The 13,519-nt window shown below is 43.9% G+C and overlaps 1 protein-coding gene across 3 annotated transcripts in view; it reads left to right on the top strand.

Annotated features, from left to right (window-relative positions):
- The window catches only part of RIN2 (Ras and Rab interactor 2), a 272,461-nt gene that overhangs the window by 83,217 nt on the left and 175,725 nt on the right, over positions 1-13,519 (top strand). For 2 of the 3 annotated variants that reach the window (XM_089669794.1, XM_089669795.1), the window contains exons 1-2: positions 5,466-5,596; positions 5,678-5,764. In XM_089669794.1, coding sequence (XP_089525920.1) covers positions 5,723-5,764 — 42 coding nt within the window. In that variant the 5' untranslated portion in view covers positions 5,466-5,596; positions 5,678-5,722. Of the gene's footprint in view, positions 1-5,465; positions 5,597-5,677; positions 5,765-13,519 lie in introns of those variants that run through there. The other variant, XM_089669793.1, reaches the window with a different exon arrangement.

The following is a 13,519-nucleotide window of genomic DNA, read 5'->3' as shown; positions in this document are numbered from 1 at the left end:
GAACATCTATGGATGAATTAGAGTGAAGACTTTGAGCCAGGCCTTCTCATCCGACATCAGTGCCTGACCTCACAAATGCACTTCTGGAGGAATGGTCAAACATTCCCATAGACACTCCTAAACCTTGTGGACAGCCTTCCCAGAAGAGTTGAAGCTGTTATAGCTGGAAAGGGTGGGCCAACTCAATAGTGAACCCTACAGACTAAGACTGGGATGCCATTAAAATTCATGTTTGTCTAAAGGCAGGAGTACCAATACTTTTGACAATATAGTGTAGGTGTCCAGGGGAGGAAAAAAAAACATCCTGTGGTCATGAGGCCTTAGGGGGTCAGTGATTATGAAACACACAACAGCAATCCAGTTGCAGTGCAAACAACGTCTTTGCTGTCAGAGGAAAGCTGTACAGACAGGAAAGCACATTTTGAATGGATGGGTTTTTAAAGGGATTTTCCATCTTCCCCCAGAAAAGCTATTAAAGCTGAACTCCTGGAGGTATTTGTATTGTATACTTACATTGATCCAGCTTAGTATAATGGAAGTATGCATATCCCCTACTCGATGGGGCCCCTGGAGAAGCTGGAAATAACTGCAGTAGCTGGCAATATAGTTGATTACGTTTATAATATTTGGATGTTTCTGTGTAATTTGAGAGAACATGCAGTTTAAATGATGTTATATATGAGGATTATGCCATTTGTAGCTTTTCTTAAACATATGTCAATATAAAATGTCTGTAATACATCCGTGTAAAGTAGCATGGAACAGATACCGCACAGAGCTTGCATAATGCGACAAATTTGTTGGTTTCAATGACAACACTTGAACGCTATGTAGGTCTAGGTGCACACCTATGCAGGTTTGATGCATTTCTGCATTGCGTCTTGCGTTGCATTTTTGCACTTTCGTTTTTGGCGCGTTTGTTAATTTTTTTTACATTTTTCTTGTTGCTAGGCAAATTTTAAATGCAAAACGCAGCAAAAAAAGCAGCAAAAACACAATACATGCTTTTATGCAGCATTCCCATTGAAGTCTATAGAACCAAAAAGCAACTTTTTTTCATTCAGAAAAGTCCCTGACCCGTTCCAAAAAATGCACCGGGTGAAAACGCAAAGATGTGAACCTTTCCCATAGGAAATCATGTTAAATGGACTGTACAGCATTTCCGCAAAATGCTGCAGAAAAACTCTTAGGTGTGAACTTAGGGTAAGAGTTGATAGCACGGGGTGTCTGCTGCCCTCCAATGAAGTCCTGCCTCTGGGACACAACTTGTAAGGACGGAGTCACACCCCTGTGCGTGATGTCATCACTCTTCTGTTGAGCCAATACTTGGCTCTAAGGGAGTAAGCAATTACCGGCACATGAGTGATTGGATCTTCTGACTGCTATTGTAAATAGCTTTTCTCACTACTATTCATATATTTGGATACATTTTATTCTTATATGCTGTGTGAGTATAATTGGTGGCTTTTTTGGAAGTAACAAAACATTGTTTATACAGAGAGCATTAGATTCTTACAAAATAAGAAGTTGTTTCCCAGATTTTGATTGGTGGAACATGTATGGCAGCACCTGTATGAGTACTATCAAGCGCTTATAAACCTCTTGTAGTTAAGAGGTTCTGGTAGGTTAATTGGTTCCTGTCTAAATTGGCCTTAATATGTGTATGTATGAATGTGAGTTAGGGACTTTAGATTGTACACACCTTGAGGGTTAGGGACTGATGTGAATGTATAATATATATGTGTAAAACGCTGCGTAAATTGACGACGCTGTATAAGTTTCTGAAATAAATAAAATAAATTGGACCTTTAGAGCTGATTCACTTATATGCGGTGGGGATTGAACCTGGGTTCATACTGATGTGGTGCGGAATTCCTAGCGAATTCCAAACCGCATCACAATCACACCCCATTCATTCGAATCGCTGCGGGTGTGTATGTTACCAAAACCCTGAAATCGATCCGCAAAATGTAGTGCGATGTGCAGAATCGGATCTCATAGGTGTGAATACCCATCCGATCCGATTGTAGTGCGGATCCAAAAAAGGGTCCTGCACCTTTTAGGTGCGGATGCGTTGCGATTTGAGCCATACATAATGTCTGAGACCTGAGACTGCATCTCAATCGCACCCTGTTCATTCGAACCACTGCGGGTGTGTAGGTTAACTTAACAACACCCTGAAATTGATCCGCAAAACGCGGTGCGATGTGCAGAATTGGATCACATTGGTGTGAATACCAATGCAATCTGATTCTAGTGCGGGTCCTGCACATTATAAGTGTGGATGTGTTGCAATTTGAGCCATACATAATGTCTGAGACTTGAGACCTTGTAACAATAACGAGTCACATGACACCGGGGAGGTAAAATGGCTAATTGGGCCCAATTTGGACATTTTTCACCTAGGGGTGTACTCACTTTTGTTGCCAGCGGTTTAGACATTAATGGCTGTGTGTTGAGTTATTTTGAGGGGACAGCAAATTGACACTGTTATACAAGCTGTACATTCACTACTTTACATTGTAGCAAAGTGTCATTTCTTCAGTGTTGTCACATGAAAAAATAGAATAAAATATTTACAAAAATGTGAGGGGTATACTCACTTCTGTGAGATGCCGTAATTGCCGTACATTGCTTGATTGATGGTCCCCATTGTAAAGAAAATGGTCACACAAGTAGAATACATGCGTGCAAAAACAAGTGCATTCTGTGGCCGTAATTTCTTCTTACTTTGTCTTAAAGGAAAGCTGAGTAAAATATATCTGGAAAGTACAGTGGGAGGTCTTTGAAATTTGTTGATGACGCTTACCTCCATGCTGTCTGAGATGTACATGGCTCCCGTAAAACGGTGCCTAGAACTCAGCAGTAGCCATTCCACTTCACCTGACCATGTTGTTTTCTGGGTGGAATTAGTTGCTGCTGATGGCTGCATCATAGATTTCTACTGTCATTTTAATTCAATTTTAAAAATACTTTATAAGGTTGGGATAGCATTGAGGATTAGCTGGTAACTGCAGTGCTCAGCAGTGAAAGCGATGGCTGCTTAAAATCCAGCCTCCTTGATGTCTTGTCTCATCAATGTTTTTTATGATCTGGGATTGTATACAGCAGAGGTAGACAAATAAGTAATTCCGGAGCCTGCCTGTTCAGTCCATGAGCCAGCAGGATTTTGGAGCCAACTCCATTAATCATCAAAGAAAACCTCAAAAGTTAGGCGCCAACTGTGATTTTTAAAGCCCAACTCCCCCAAAATTAAAAGTCCTTCCTTGCAGTGGGACTTGGCCCACACTGCCAGGGTTAAATGTTCGTTTATGTCTAGGGCAGGGTTTCTCAACTGGGGTTCCTCCAGAGGTTTCTAGGGGCTCTTTGAGCAATTTCTGCCTCTCAGATAAGTTACCACTGACAACAATGATCTTTTTAGCTATTTATAAGGGGGTAATTCTTCGCAATGACCGCAAGTGTAAGAAACATTCTTCCCACTGACCATCACACAAATATATCATGAGTTTTAGATACAGCCATTTTTAGCAGGGGGTTCCCTTTTTACTTATCCCCATAAGACACCGTTCTGGCAGTGGACTGTCCCTTGGCGTCCTCACGGCCAGTGCAGGGCTATAGCCCTTTGATGATGTCGGGTGCATCCAACTGCCAGGGTGAAGGGGAGAAGGCGCTGGTCTTGCAGCAGTGCCCCAGGCATAAGCCAGCATACAACCCTTACAGTGCAGTTACAGCCCCACTGCAAAGGAGAATTTATACTTGTCCCAGAGTTCATCTTTAAGGATCACTGGCTACCTGGCTCATGGAATTTGACCATTCCTGGTCCACAGACCTGCACACATTTTCCTATCTGACTGTAAGGCCTCATGCACACAGGTATGCTCCAAATATGCTGGATGTTTTTCTGCCATAATAAAAGGCTGTTTTGATCCCTTCTTCTCTGCCCCTCCTTGTTGAAATGACCACCTGATACAGACCGAACCTGTGGTCACGTGCACATGCTCAGTTTGGTGTGTATTGCTAGAGAGGGTTTACAACAGTAAAATCAGTCTGTATATGCAGTAAAGCATGCTTGTTATACTCACTGCGGAATCTAAGGGGTTAATCTTCTACATTGTGTAAAAATGCTGTTTTGATCCTTTCTTCTCTGCCCCTCCTCTTGTTGAAATGACCACCTGATACAGACCGAACCTGTGGTCACATGCACATGCTCAGTTTGCTGTGTATTGCTAGAAAGGGTTTTTTTTTTCTTGGAAGGGTGCATGTGATCAGCACAGGGCCAATCAGCACTGTCCTGACTGAGGGTCAGAGGTTTCACTGCCTCCTAGAGCAGAAGGGAAACTCCTCCTACAAGCTTTAACCAGTGCTCTGCTGAAGTCACAAGACTACTCTAACTGCTGATGAGAAAAGCAGTTTATATTTACTAAAATAATTGCATTTCCATGTTCTGTGTACTGTGGGAGACCAGATATAGTGCCTGCAGGGTCCAGGGTTTAGTAACACTTTAAGCACAATATTCCCATGCATACGTTCCTGAAATTGGCTGTAAATGTGAATGGATGTTGCAGTTACCAGCTGGCTGGAAACTGAAGATTCAAGGCAAGAAGTATGTCACCGACACACCAAGGATCTCCAGAATGGAGCTTTATTCAACTAATGTTTCAGAGCTACAAAGGACCCCTTCATCAGGTATGTGATGTCACATGCCTGATGAAGGGGTCCTGCATGGCTCTGAAATGTTGTTATTGCAACCATGATGTGATCGCTGAATAAAGCTTTGGACCCATTCTGGAGATTCTTGGTGTTCTAGTGGCAAACAATACTTTTTGCCCTGATTGCAAATTTTGGATCTTTTTTTTTGTTTGTATGCCACTGAACACTGCACGTAAAAACATCTACTACGTGTGCATGGCCGTATTAAATAACATGCAGCTGTGTTCATAGGCACTGAAAAAAAACAAACCACCAGATGCCCTTTGCAGCAGCTATTTTACGCCTTATGGCCAGAGCAGGTGAACTGTCTCTTCTGTATCTGTTTTTGTAGTTCTTTCACCAATCTCAGCAGCAGGAAGGTGGATTGACAGTGTCAGTAGAGTATGATCTCATCGGCAGACATAATGTCTAGAATTTTCTGTAGAATACATCAAAGGTTCCTACATTCAGGCAGTACTGATGTTTGGTTTAAAGGGGAAAGTTTTCCCATTCTAGCGGCCTCTCAAGTCCATATGTTAAGAGTTAATAGTTAACTGGAAGACTTTCTTCTCAATCAGTAGCAGATCCACCTGGCAGGTCTGCACTCAGAGTGCTGGGGAATGGTGTTATTCCAGCTGTGCCGGGTGAATTAACTCCTCTATTGCTGTCAGTGCCCTCCATCAAGTGACAAGGACACTCGCACACAACAATTGCTCTCTCTTCTTCTCTGGAGGAACTGCAGAGGGAGAAGTAAACAGTCTTCCCACGCCAGTCACTGACCACTCAGTTCTATAGGAGGGTGCTCAGCCCCCTTTCCGAGCCTATGAACCAGGCATGCAATGGGCTAGAAGGGGCTGAGCTAGGGAAGAAATAGCCGGGCACTGTTGACGGAAAAGATCTTGGCAGGGTGCGTGTTGTGACTGATTCTGTGGCTTTCAGAGGAATTTCCTACAGACTACACTAACCATTAACATGTCTTTCTTTTCAGAAGAACTGGAGAAACAGAGGAGCCATCCAGAACAAGACTGCCCGGATGACAATGGAAGTATGCTGGCCGGGGGAGAGCTTCTTTAAGGTAAGTGGAAACCTTGCCGTTTTTACTTCTTGTGAATGAGCAGCTGGTGGACAGAAGTCTCGCACAGACAGGCAGCTGCTCAGTAGCACGGGCTCTCTGTGATGAAACGATCTGGTAAGTTTGTTAAGCTGTGCTACGGACTTTCTGCTTTTTTTTTTTATTTTTACTTCTCGTTATTTTTTGCTTGCCATTTGATTTAATATTTATTTATTTGGGTTAATTTATTTCACCGAATAATGCAAAGTGGGACATTGTAGAGGTTCAGCAATACCCTCTACAGGGGAAAGGAAACTTTAGCAGCATAAGACTGGTAATACAAAGGGAAGGGCAATGGGGCACAACAAGTTCCTCTAACCTCTAATAAGTATGCAGCAAAAAAGAATGCCTGATATATATTGATTGAAGCAATTTGATTGGCTTGACAGCCAGGTAGATTGTATTTTCAGTGGGAGAGGTCTTTTTATTGAGCAAAGTTTTGTTTAGAAAACTATTCGATCAAAAAGCCTTCACGTACACCATTATGGTAACATCCTGCAGAGACGAGTGACATTGGAGCATATCTCAGCAATTACTTGGAGAACAACAGGATGTTGCCTAATTATTTTGGTCAATATCTGCTTCTGTTTGACTGTTGTCATGTAGGTTTGCTAAAATGGCAATTATCACATGATTGGTAGTATCTTGCAAGACTGTCTGGATATGGCTACCTAGACAGCGGAGTCTTTGATAACATAGGGTTAAAGAATAGTGGTTTATTCAGACATAGTAGTCTTGAAAGCTAAAAGCATTGACAAATCACATTGTGTGCTGGTGACTTAAGTCCATTGTAATGGATGGCATTTGTTTGGGGGTGATCAATCCAGGCTAAAGGTGACCCAGCCCCTGTTGTGTATAATAATCCTTGAACCCTATAAGTTGAATGTGGAACCTGAGCAGGCTATTTCATGAACAGAGTGCGGACCATACGCCCACCTGCATCTGACTGATTGTTCACAAAGGTCAATCAGAAAGTGAAGACCGCCCATGCACAGTCTACACTCCTGCTATGAAAGAGGTCCTGCAGGTGTCACCTTCTTCAGGGCCCATGAAAAGATCTCACCCTGGCCAGGAGCAGCATGGTAAGGCACTAATCAGGTATAACAGGTTTTGTAACAGGTGTTCTCTAAGAATAACAGGTATTCTACACTTTTTTTTGGAGACTTGCCTTATTACATTTTAGACCCAGCCAACTGGATGCATCTAGTCTGATTTGTATGTTGTAATGGCCAGTCTTAAGGCTTGTCAAACAGTACTAAAAATCTAACTTTTTTTTAGCATCCTCATAAGCCCTCAAAAAAGTCTCAGTCCCAGGACAGCCTCCATTCTGTCCTTGTAATCCACCACTGTCTGTGCCTACCTTGTGTGTTTACCACTGTCAGCTACTGTTCATTTTTATTGAACGTGAATAGGTAGAGGAATAGTAGTCAGCTAAAGGTACACTATGGTATTGGGTAGATCATATTCACTTTGCACAAGGCTCAAAACTGACCAGTAAACTTAGAAGCTAACCCTGGGCTCGAAGAAAAAAAAACAGCGTCCCCCCACCTCCCCACTGCAAGGGTTAAAGGTTTGTAAGGTCTAGGCTAGGGGAAGACGAGGCTTTCTTACCTTGGCAGTCCTTCGGCAGCTTCAGGTACACCGCAGGGCTTTTAACCCTGAACGTGGAGGAGGAAGGAGTTTGACCGCATCCAGGAGCACATCAGAGAAGAGGCACTGCCAGCTTGTTACACCTCTGGGGGGATCCTCCCGGCAGTGATCACATGCAAAAAATCCAACAGGCTGGTTGTACTGAAGTTGATCGATGGATTGACTTCAGTACAACCAACCTGCCCATAGATGGATTGAATCTCTGACAATCCCTGCTGAACCAGTCAAGATGTGACCCATGTATGGTTTGAATAAATGTCATGCCTATGTGTTTCATATCATGGCGGATTATAAATTGTTTCCTGCATTATCTTTAGAATGAATATATTGTATTATCATTTTACATGTAAAACAGATCCGCTTTATGTGAATATTCTTATTAACCCCTTTGCACCTAAGGATAAAACAAAAGTAAATGCCAAAGCACAATTTTGCAACTTTGACATGTGTTAGTAAACCATACATATAATCACAACTGCTTTGTGCATCCAAGTGGAGCTGCTGTCAGAGCGGACTAGCTGCCAGGATGCAGAGAAGAGTGGATTGGAGGGCAGATCCCAGGTGTGTGCAGGGAGCAGTTGGGACCCACTGTCTGGCAAGTTTCAGTCAGGAACAGCAGTGTGCTCCAGGCTGCGCGGGGTGGCTGAGGCCAGGAAGTGTTAGTGGAGGACCCCTCGCTATTTGTGGCAGCTGCTGCCGTAGATCCTGGTAGAGATGGCACACAGGCTCAGCAACCCCTCCTGGAATCAGATCCTCTCCACTGTCACCATTTGGAGGAACCGCTGCAGGACAATTGAGAGCTGGGAGGACTGGTGCTTCCCAAGGTGTGTGTGACACTGCCCCCCTACCTGTCCTGCTGCCCTCTTCCTGTGATGCTGCCTTCCACCTGTCCTGCTGCCCCCTTCCCGTAACACTTCCCCCTCCTGTCCCCCAACTGTTCCGCTGACCCCCTCCCAAGACACTTCCCTCTCCTGTCCTGCTGACCCCCTCTTGTCCCCCTGCCCCTTTTTTTGTTCTGCTGTCCCCCCACCTGCCAACTAATTTTTTTAGCTGGCTCCTAGATTCAAAGCTAATTTGTCAGGCCCTGGGCTATGAGCCATGCATTGGTCTTGATGATGTCAGGACTTTACATTGGTGGAGCATAGGGAGAAGATGCTGTGGGAACGAGTCTAGCAGCATGAAGGAGTGGAGGATCAGTAAGTAACTCTTCTCTAACTAGTCCCCTACTCCTAAACAAGCAATCATTTTTAAGTTTCCTGGAGTTGGGCTTTATTATAAAAATATCTTTAATAGAGGAGTTGAAATTTGGAAGCTGCACAAAAAAAGTAGAATGAAGGGTAAATGACTTGCCACCAGTATTGCTTGCGAACCCTCTGTAAATTATCTGTTTCCGCTACTGACTTACCATTCCTTGTATCGCACTGTGTCTATGTTTGGAGGTAGGCAGGGCTTTGCTTCCTCATGTCAGAGTCTCCAGCAAAGCAGAGAGCAGCATAGCTGTGAAATCATCAAATCTCACTCAAAATCTCCTGAGCCTAGAAGTCAGAGGCAGCAGTGCTTTAGATCTCACTACAGATATTTGGGTATGAGGCTGTAGACACAGGAGTGCCTAGGCACCCTCACATACAAGGAAATACGCTTCTATTTTTCAATAGGAGTTTCAATAGGTAAGTTTTTAGGGCACATTTAACATTTCTAGGTGGTCCCTATAACATAACAAATATTCACTTTGGCCTCATTCACACACGGCATACGACAGCATATGCCTTTGTGAGGGCCATGCTTACCTGCATGGGGCTGCACAGGTGTGCGTTGGGGGCCGTGAACCCACACAAATGTCAAATTGGGAGCAGCACTGTGTCAGTCACAGTTGACATCAATGGGACTGCAAGTAAAGGGATGCACGAAACACCTGTGCGGCTAAACAAGGCCCTCACATAGGTGTATGCTGTTCTATGTCCCATGTGAACGAGACCTTTTGAGTTCAGTTCCACTTCAATACTATCAAAAAAAAGAGAAACAAGCAATCATATAAAGATGTGAAAATGGCAAGAATAGGCTATCGCTGCAGTAATTACTGCATCATATGCTTTCTGAATATACACTTTACTTTGTCTTTAACATCTTAATTCTTGGCCCTGGCATTAAAGACTTAAAAGACAAAATGTTACAGCTTCTGAACTAGAGTGGTGATTTATTTAGGCACCTGCTATTTTCGTCAGTTCAATTTTCCCATCAATTTTCCAAGTAAAGCTTGGAAGCTTATAAGCTTTTCCCTTCGCTGCAGATTTGTACAAAGCAAAACCACATGTGGAAACGTATGTGTTCTAGGCTTGGCTCTATGGCGGAGCACTCTGATATAGAACAAATTATGGGCTATGTAACACACTGTAGTTTGTGTTCCTTTACAGTCCCTACAATTTATTCCAGTGCCAGTAAGGAAAATGTTTACATTCCATGGTACATGGTAAGAAGTGAGCGTGCTGTCAGTTAGGAAGATCTTGTTTTCTATATACATTATTGGGACAGCTTAAAAAAACTGAAATATTTTAGGAATCTCTCTTATAGGAAATGCTCCATGCAAAACCTTTTATTTTAAAATGGGGGAACATTTAGAATTTGTGTCAGGTTATTTTTGCTGTTTTTTCTTTTGGCCAGATTTTTACTCGCTTTGTGCCTTGGCAACAACATTGTAATAGGAAGAGGAAGTGAACAGAAATTTCCAGCAGGACCAAAGACAGGAATAAAAAGCTAATTGAAGGTCTGGCCTCGCCCAACAAAAAAATGTTGCTGTTGTATTCCTGTTAGAAATAATTCCCCTCATAACTGCGTCACTTGTAACATTTTGACTAAGACAGGAGCTGAGAGAATATTTCCCCAACAGGGCACAGGACAGCAAAAACAACAAAAGTTCTACCTCTTATATTTCCAAACTTAAAGGAAATGTTGTAACTGGGACTCTGCTATAATGTGAGATAAAGACAACTGAATATATATGTAATATGTATATGTATAACATTCTTCTTTAAAAGGACACAAATTTGTATAGATAGTTTGGTCTTTTTACCCTTCCTTTAGTATTTTGCTATACTGATTGCCCTTAAATGCCTTGGATATTTAATTATTTCCATATTCTTAGCAAGCAGTATAGGAGCTTAAAAACAAACATTCACCAACCTCTGTAGCTGCAGACACTCTAGAACAGTGATGGCAAACCTTTTTGAGCCCGAGTGCCCAAAACTGCACCACAAAACCAACTTTTTTATTTCAAAGTGCCAACACTGCAATTACCCACTTGCCTACCGGGTACTTCTACCCCCTTCCTGCCCAGGCCAATTTTCAGCTTTCAGTGCTGTTGCACTTGACAATGACAATTGTGCGGTCATGCAACACTAATTTTTTCACACAAATAGAGCTTTTTTTGGTGGTATTTAATCACCACTGGGTGTTTTATTTTTTGCACTATAAATGAAAAAAGAGCAAAAAATTAAAAACATAAAAGGTTTTCTGTGCTTCTATTATTCTATTGCAAACCGGTAATATTTCTTCTTTGATGTGCGTTGGTGAGGCTGCACTGATAGGCAGCACTGATGGGCATTGATGAGGTGGCACAGATAGGTAGCACTGATGAGGCGGCACTGGTGGGCATTGATGAGGAGGCACTGATGATGCACTGATATGCAGCAATGATGGGCACTGATAAGCGGCACTGACAGCACCAACTGGGGGCACTGACAGGCGGCACTGACTGGCGGCACTGCTGGGCATTATTGATGGGTGGCACTGCTGGGCAGCACTGACAGGTGGAACTGCTGGGCAGCACTGACAGGTGGCACTGCTGGGCACTGACGGGTGACACTTCTGGGCACTGATGGATGACACTGCTGGGCACTGCTGGGCGGCATTGCTGGGCACTGCTGAACGGCACTGATAATCAGTGCCCTGACTATTAGTGCAGATCTCCCCTGTCACATTTGCCGGTTATCTGCAGTACTTTCTTCAATCCGTGACAGCGTGCAGCCGATAACCAGCAACTGTATTTACATTGTGATCAGCTGTGTCATTGGATACAGTTGATCACGTGGTAAAAGCCTGCTGTGATTGGCCTTTTACCTTATCATGTGATCATCTGTATCCGTAGGACACAGCGATCACTGGCAGCGCAGGGTGTGTGCCACTGGGTTCGCGTTCTGGGACACCCTCCCAGAACTAGACAACCACGCTGTAGCCATCTTTTGGCTATAGCATGGTTGGCAAGCAGTTAATCTCACCTCTGGCAGTGTCGGTGTGGCTTCCAACCCAGCAGCTCATTCCCATCCACGCTGAACACGTCGCCCCTGGCCCCGGAGCAGTGTGGGAGCCTCTTCCTCTTTTCCACGCCCATCCCTGGCTACATCACCCCTGGTGCCAGATCCGCATAGGAGCCGTTTCTTCTCGTCCACACCCACCCAGACCCCAGAGACATGTGGGAGATGTAGTTTGATGGGGGTCCAGTGTGGACGAGATCTGGATGGCTGGTCAATGTGCGTGGTCCGTGTGCGTTCATTGTCCTCTTCTTCCTGGCGTGCCCACTGAGATGGCTCTGCGTGCCAGCTCTGGCACGCGTGCCATAGGTTCGCCATCACTGTTTTAGAACAATTCATCTTCAAAGATCACATCAAAAGAATTGAAGATTTTCAAGGTTGTCATCCTAGCTGCTCAGCTCACCCTGCTTCCCACTCCCAGCAGTTTCTCAGTTGCCTTCAGCCTTCAAATTCCTGATGTAAGCACAGAGACATGCTCTGGGAGAGGGAACGCAGGGTGAGCTGAACTCTTTGAGAAGCCTAGGCACCTGTGTGCAACATGCGAATTAGCCTTAGAGTGCTTTTCAGGTCCGTGGCCATGGTGCAACTGTCTGGTGAAACCCTGTTCTCAAAGACTCGCTAGGGAGTGTTCCCACCAGAGGAGCAAGGGCTAGTGGGAGCAGCACATTCCCTGGATCCTAAATGTGTTGCCTTCTAAGGACTTGAGCTGTGGTGAATAGAACTTTCCCCTGAGTACAGGAAGCCTGGCCGGCTCAAGCTGTCACATTGGTCGTATGCCTGATGGCAGAAAATGGAACTGTGTTATATTGGAATCTAGTAATCAAGCAGTCCCTACTGCAGTTGTGCGGGCTCTTAGGCCCTGCTGCTTGTGTGCAATTCTCTCCCTGTGGAATTACTGCACATATTCTCGCCATTTATCTGGTGCGCATGTGGGCCCTATTGCCTTCCTGCAATCTCCTCTGCATATTAATCAGCTCCACAGTTGTATGGATGCTCAAGCATCAGTTTGTGAATACCTTTGTGGGAAATCACATCTACTTCTACCTAGTATGGTGGGTCATAAGTGCAAGGAAAATGGACCTTGGGTGCCTTGCCTGCCTAGGATCCTTTGCTGGGAGGGTCTTTCACTGTTCTCCCTAAAGAACTTGACACCGTTCTTTGTTTCATTCGTAACACACCTCATAGTCTCCCTTAAAGTGTAAAGCTGCCCTAGACAGGCAAAAATTCACTTAGTTGGTGGCCCTGATGGTCTGCTCCTGCTAGACTTACTTCAGTTGAAAAATTGATAGGAGCCAGGAGGAAAATTATCAGCCAAACAGCAGCTGCATCCTCTTAGATGCAGTCACTGATTTAGGTATTCTAACAGCTGTCACTGGCTGTCAGAATACAGTATTCCAGTCAGGGGGATTTGTCCATCTGTACTATATAGTGTGACTAGTGGGATCTGTTTTTTTGCTGGAGTATGTTATATTTTATTATTTTTTAAATTGTTAGCTTGAGGCAAACCATCAGCTTTTTTGAAGGCTGTCTGAATAGCAGGAGATTGCACACAACACATACACACCCCTACGCTTCTTGATTCAGAGAAGGGACATGCCCCCCCCCCATTAAGAATATATTGGTAGAAAGTGCTGGAATTTGGTTTGCACATTTTGATGGGTTTCCTAATTAGAAAACTGAGTATACCATGTAATAAAAATAATCTGTGCAAAAGAAATATTACAAAAAAAATGAGTTGCCAAGAGTTTTTTTTTTAATTTATGAA

Source organism: Staurois parvus, unplaced genomic scaffold (genome assembly GCF_062004578.1).
Source record: "Staurois parvus isolate SC_StPar_1 unplaced genomic scaffold, SC_StPar_1.0 ptg000081l, whole genome shotgun sequence".
Classification (NCBI taxonomy): Eukaryota; Metazoa; Chordata; class Amphibia; order Anura; family Ranidae; genus Staurois; species Staurois parvus.
Note: the sequence above shows the minus strand (reverse complement) of the source record. Positions and strands in the feature narration are given on the sequence as shown.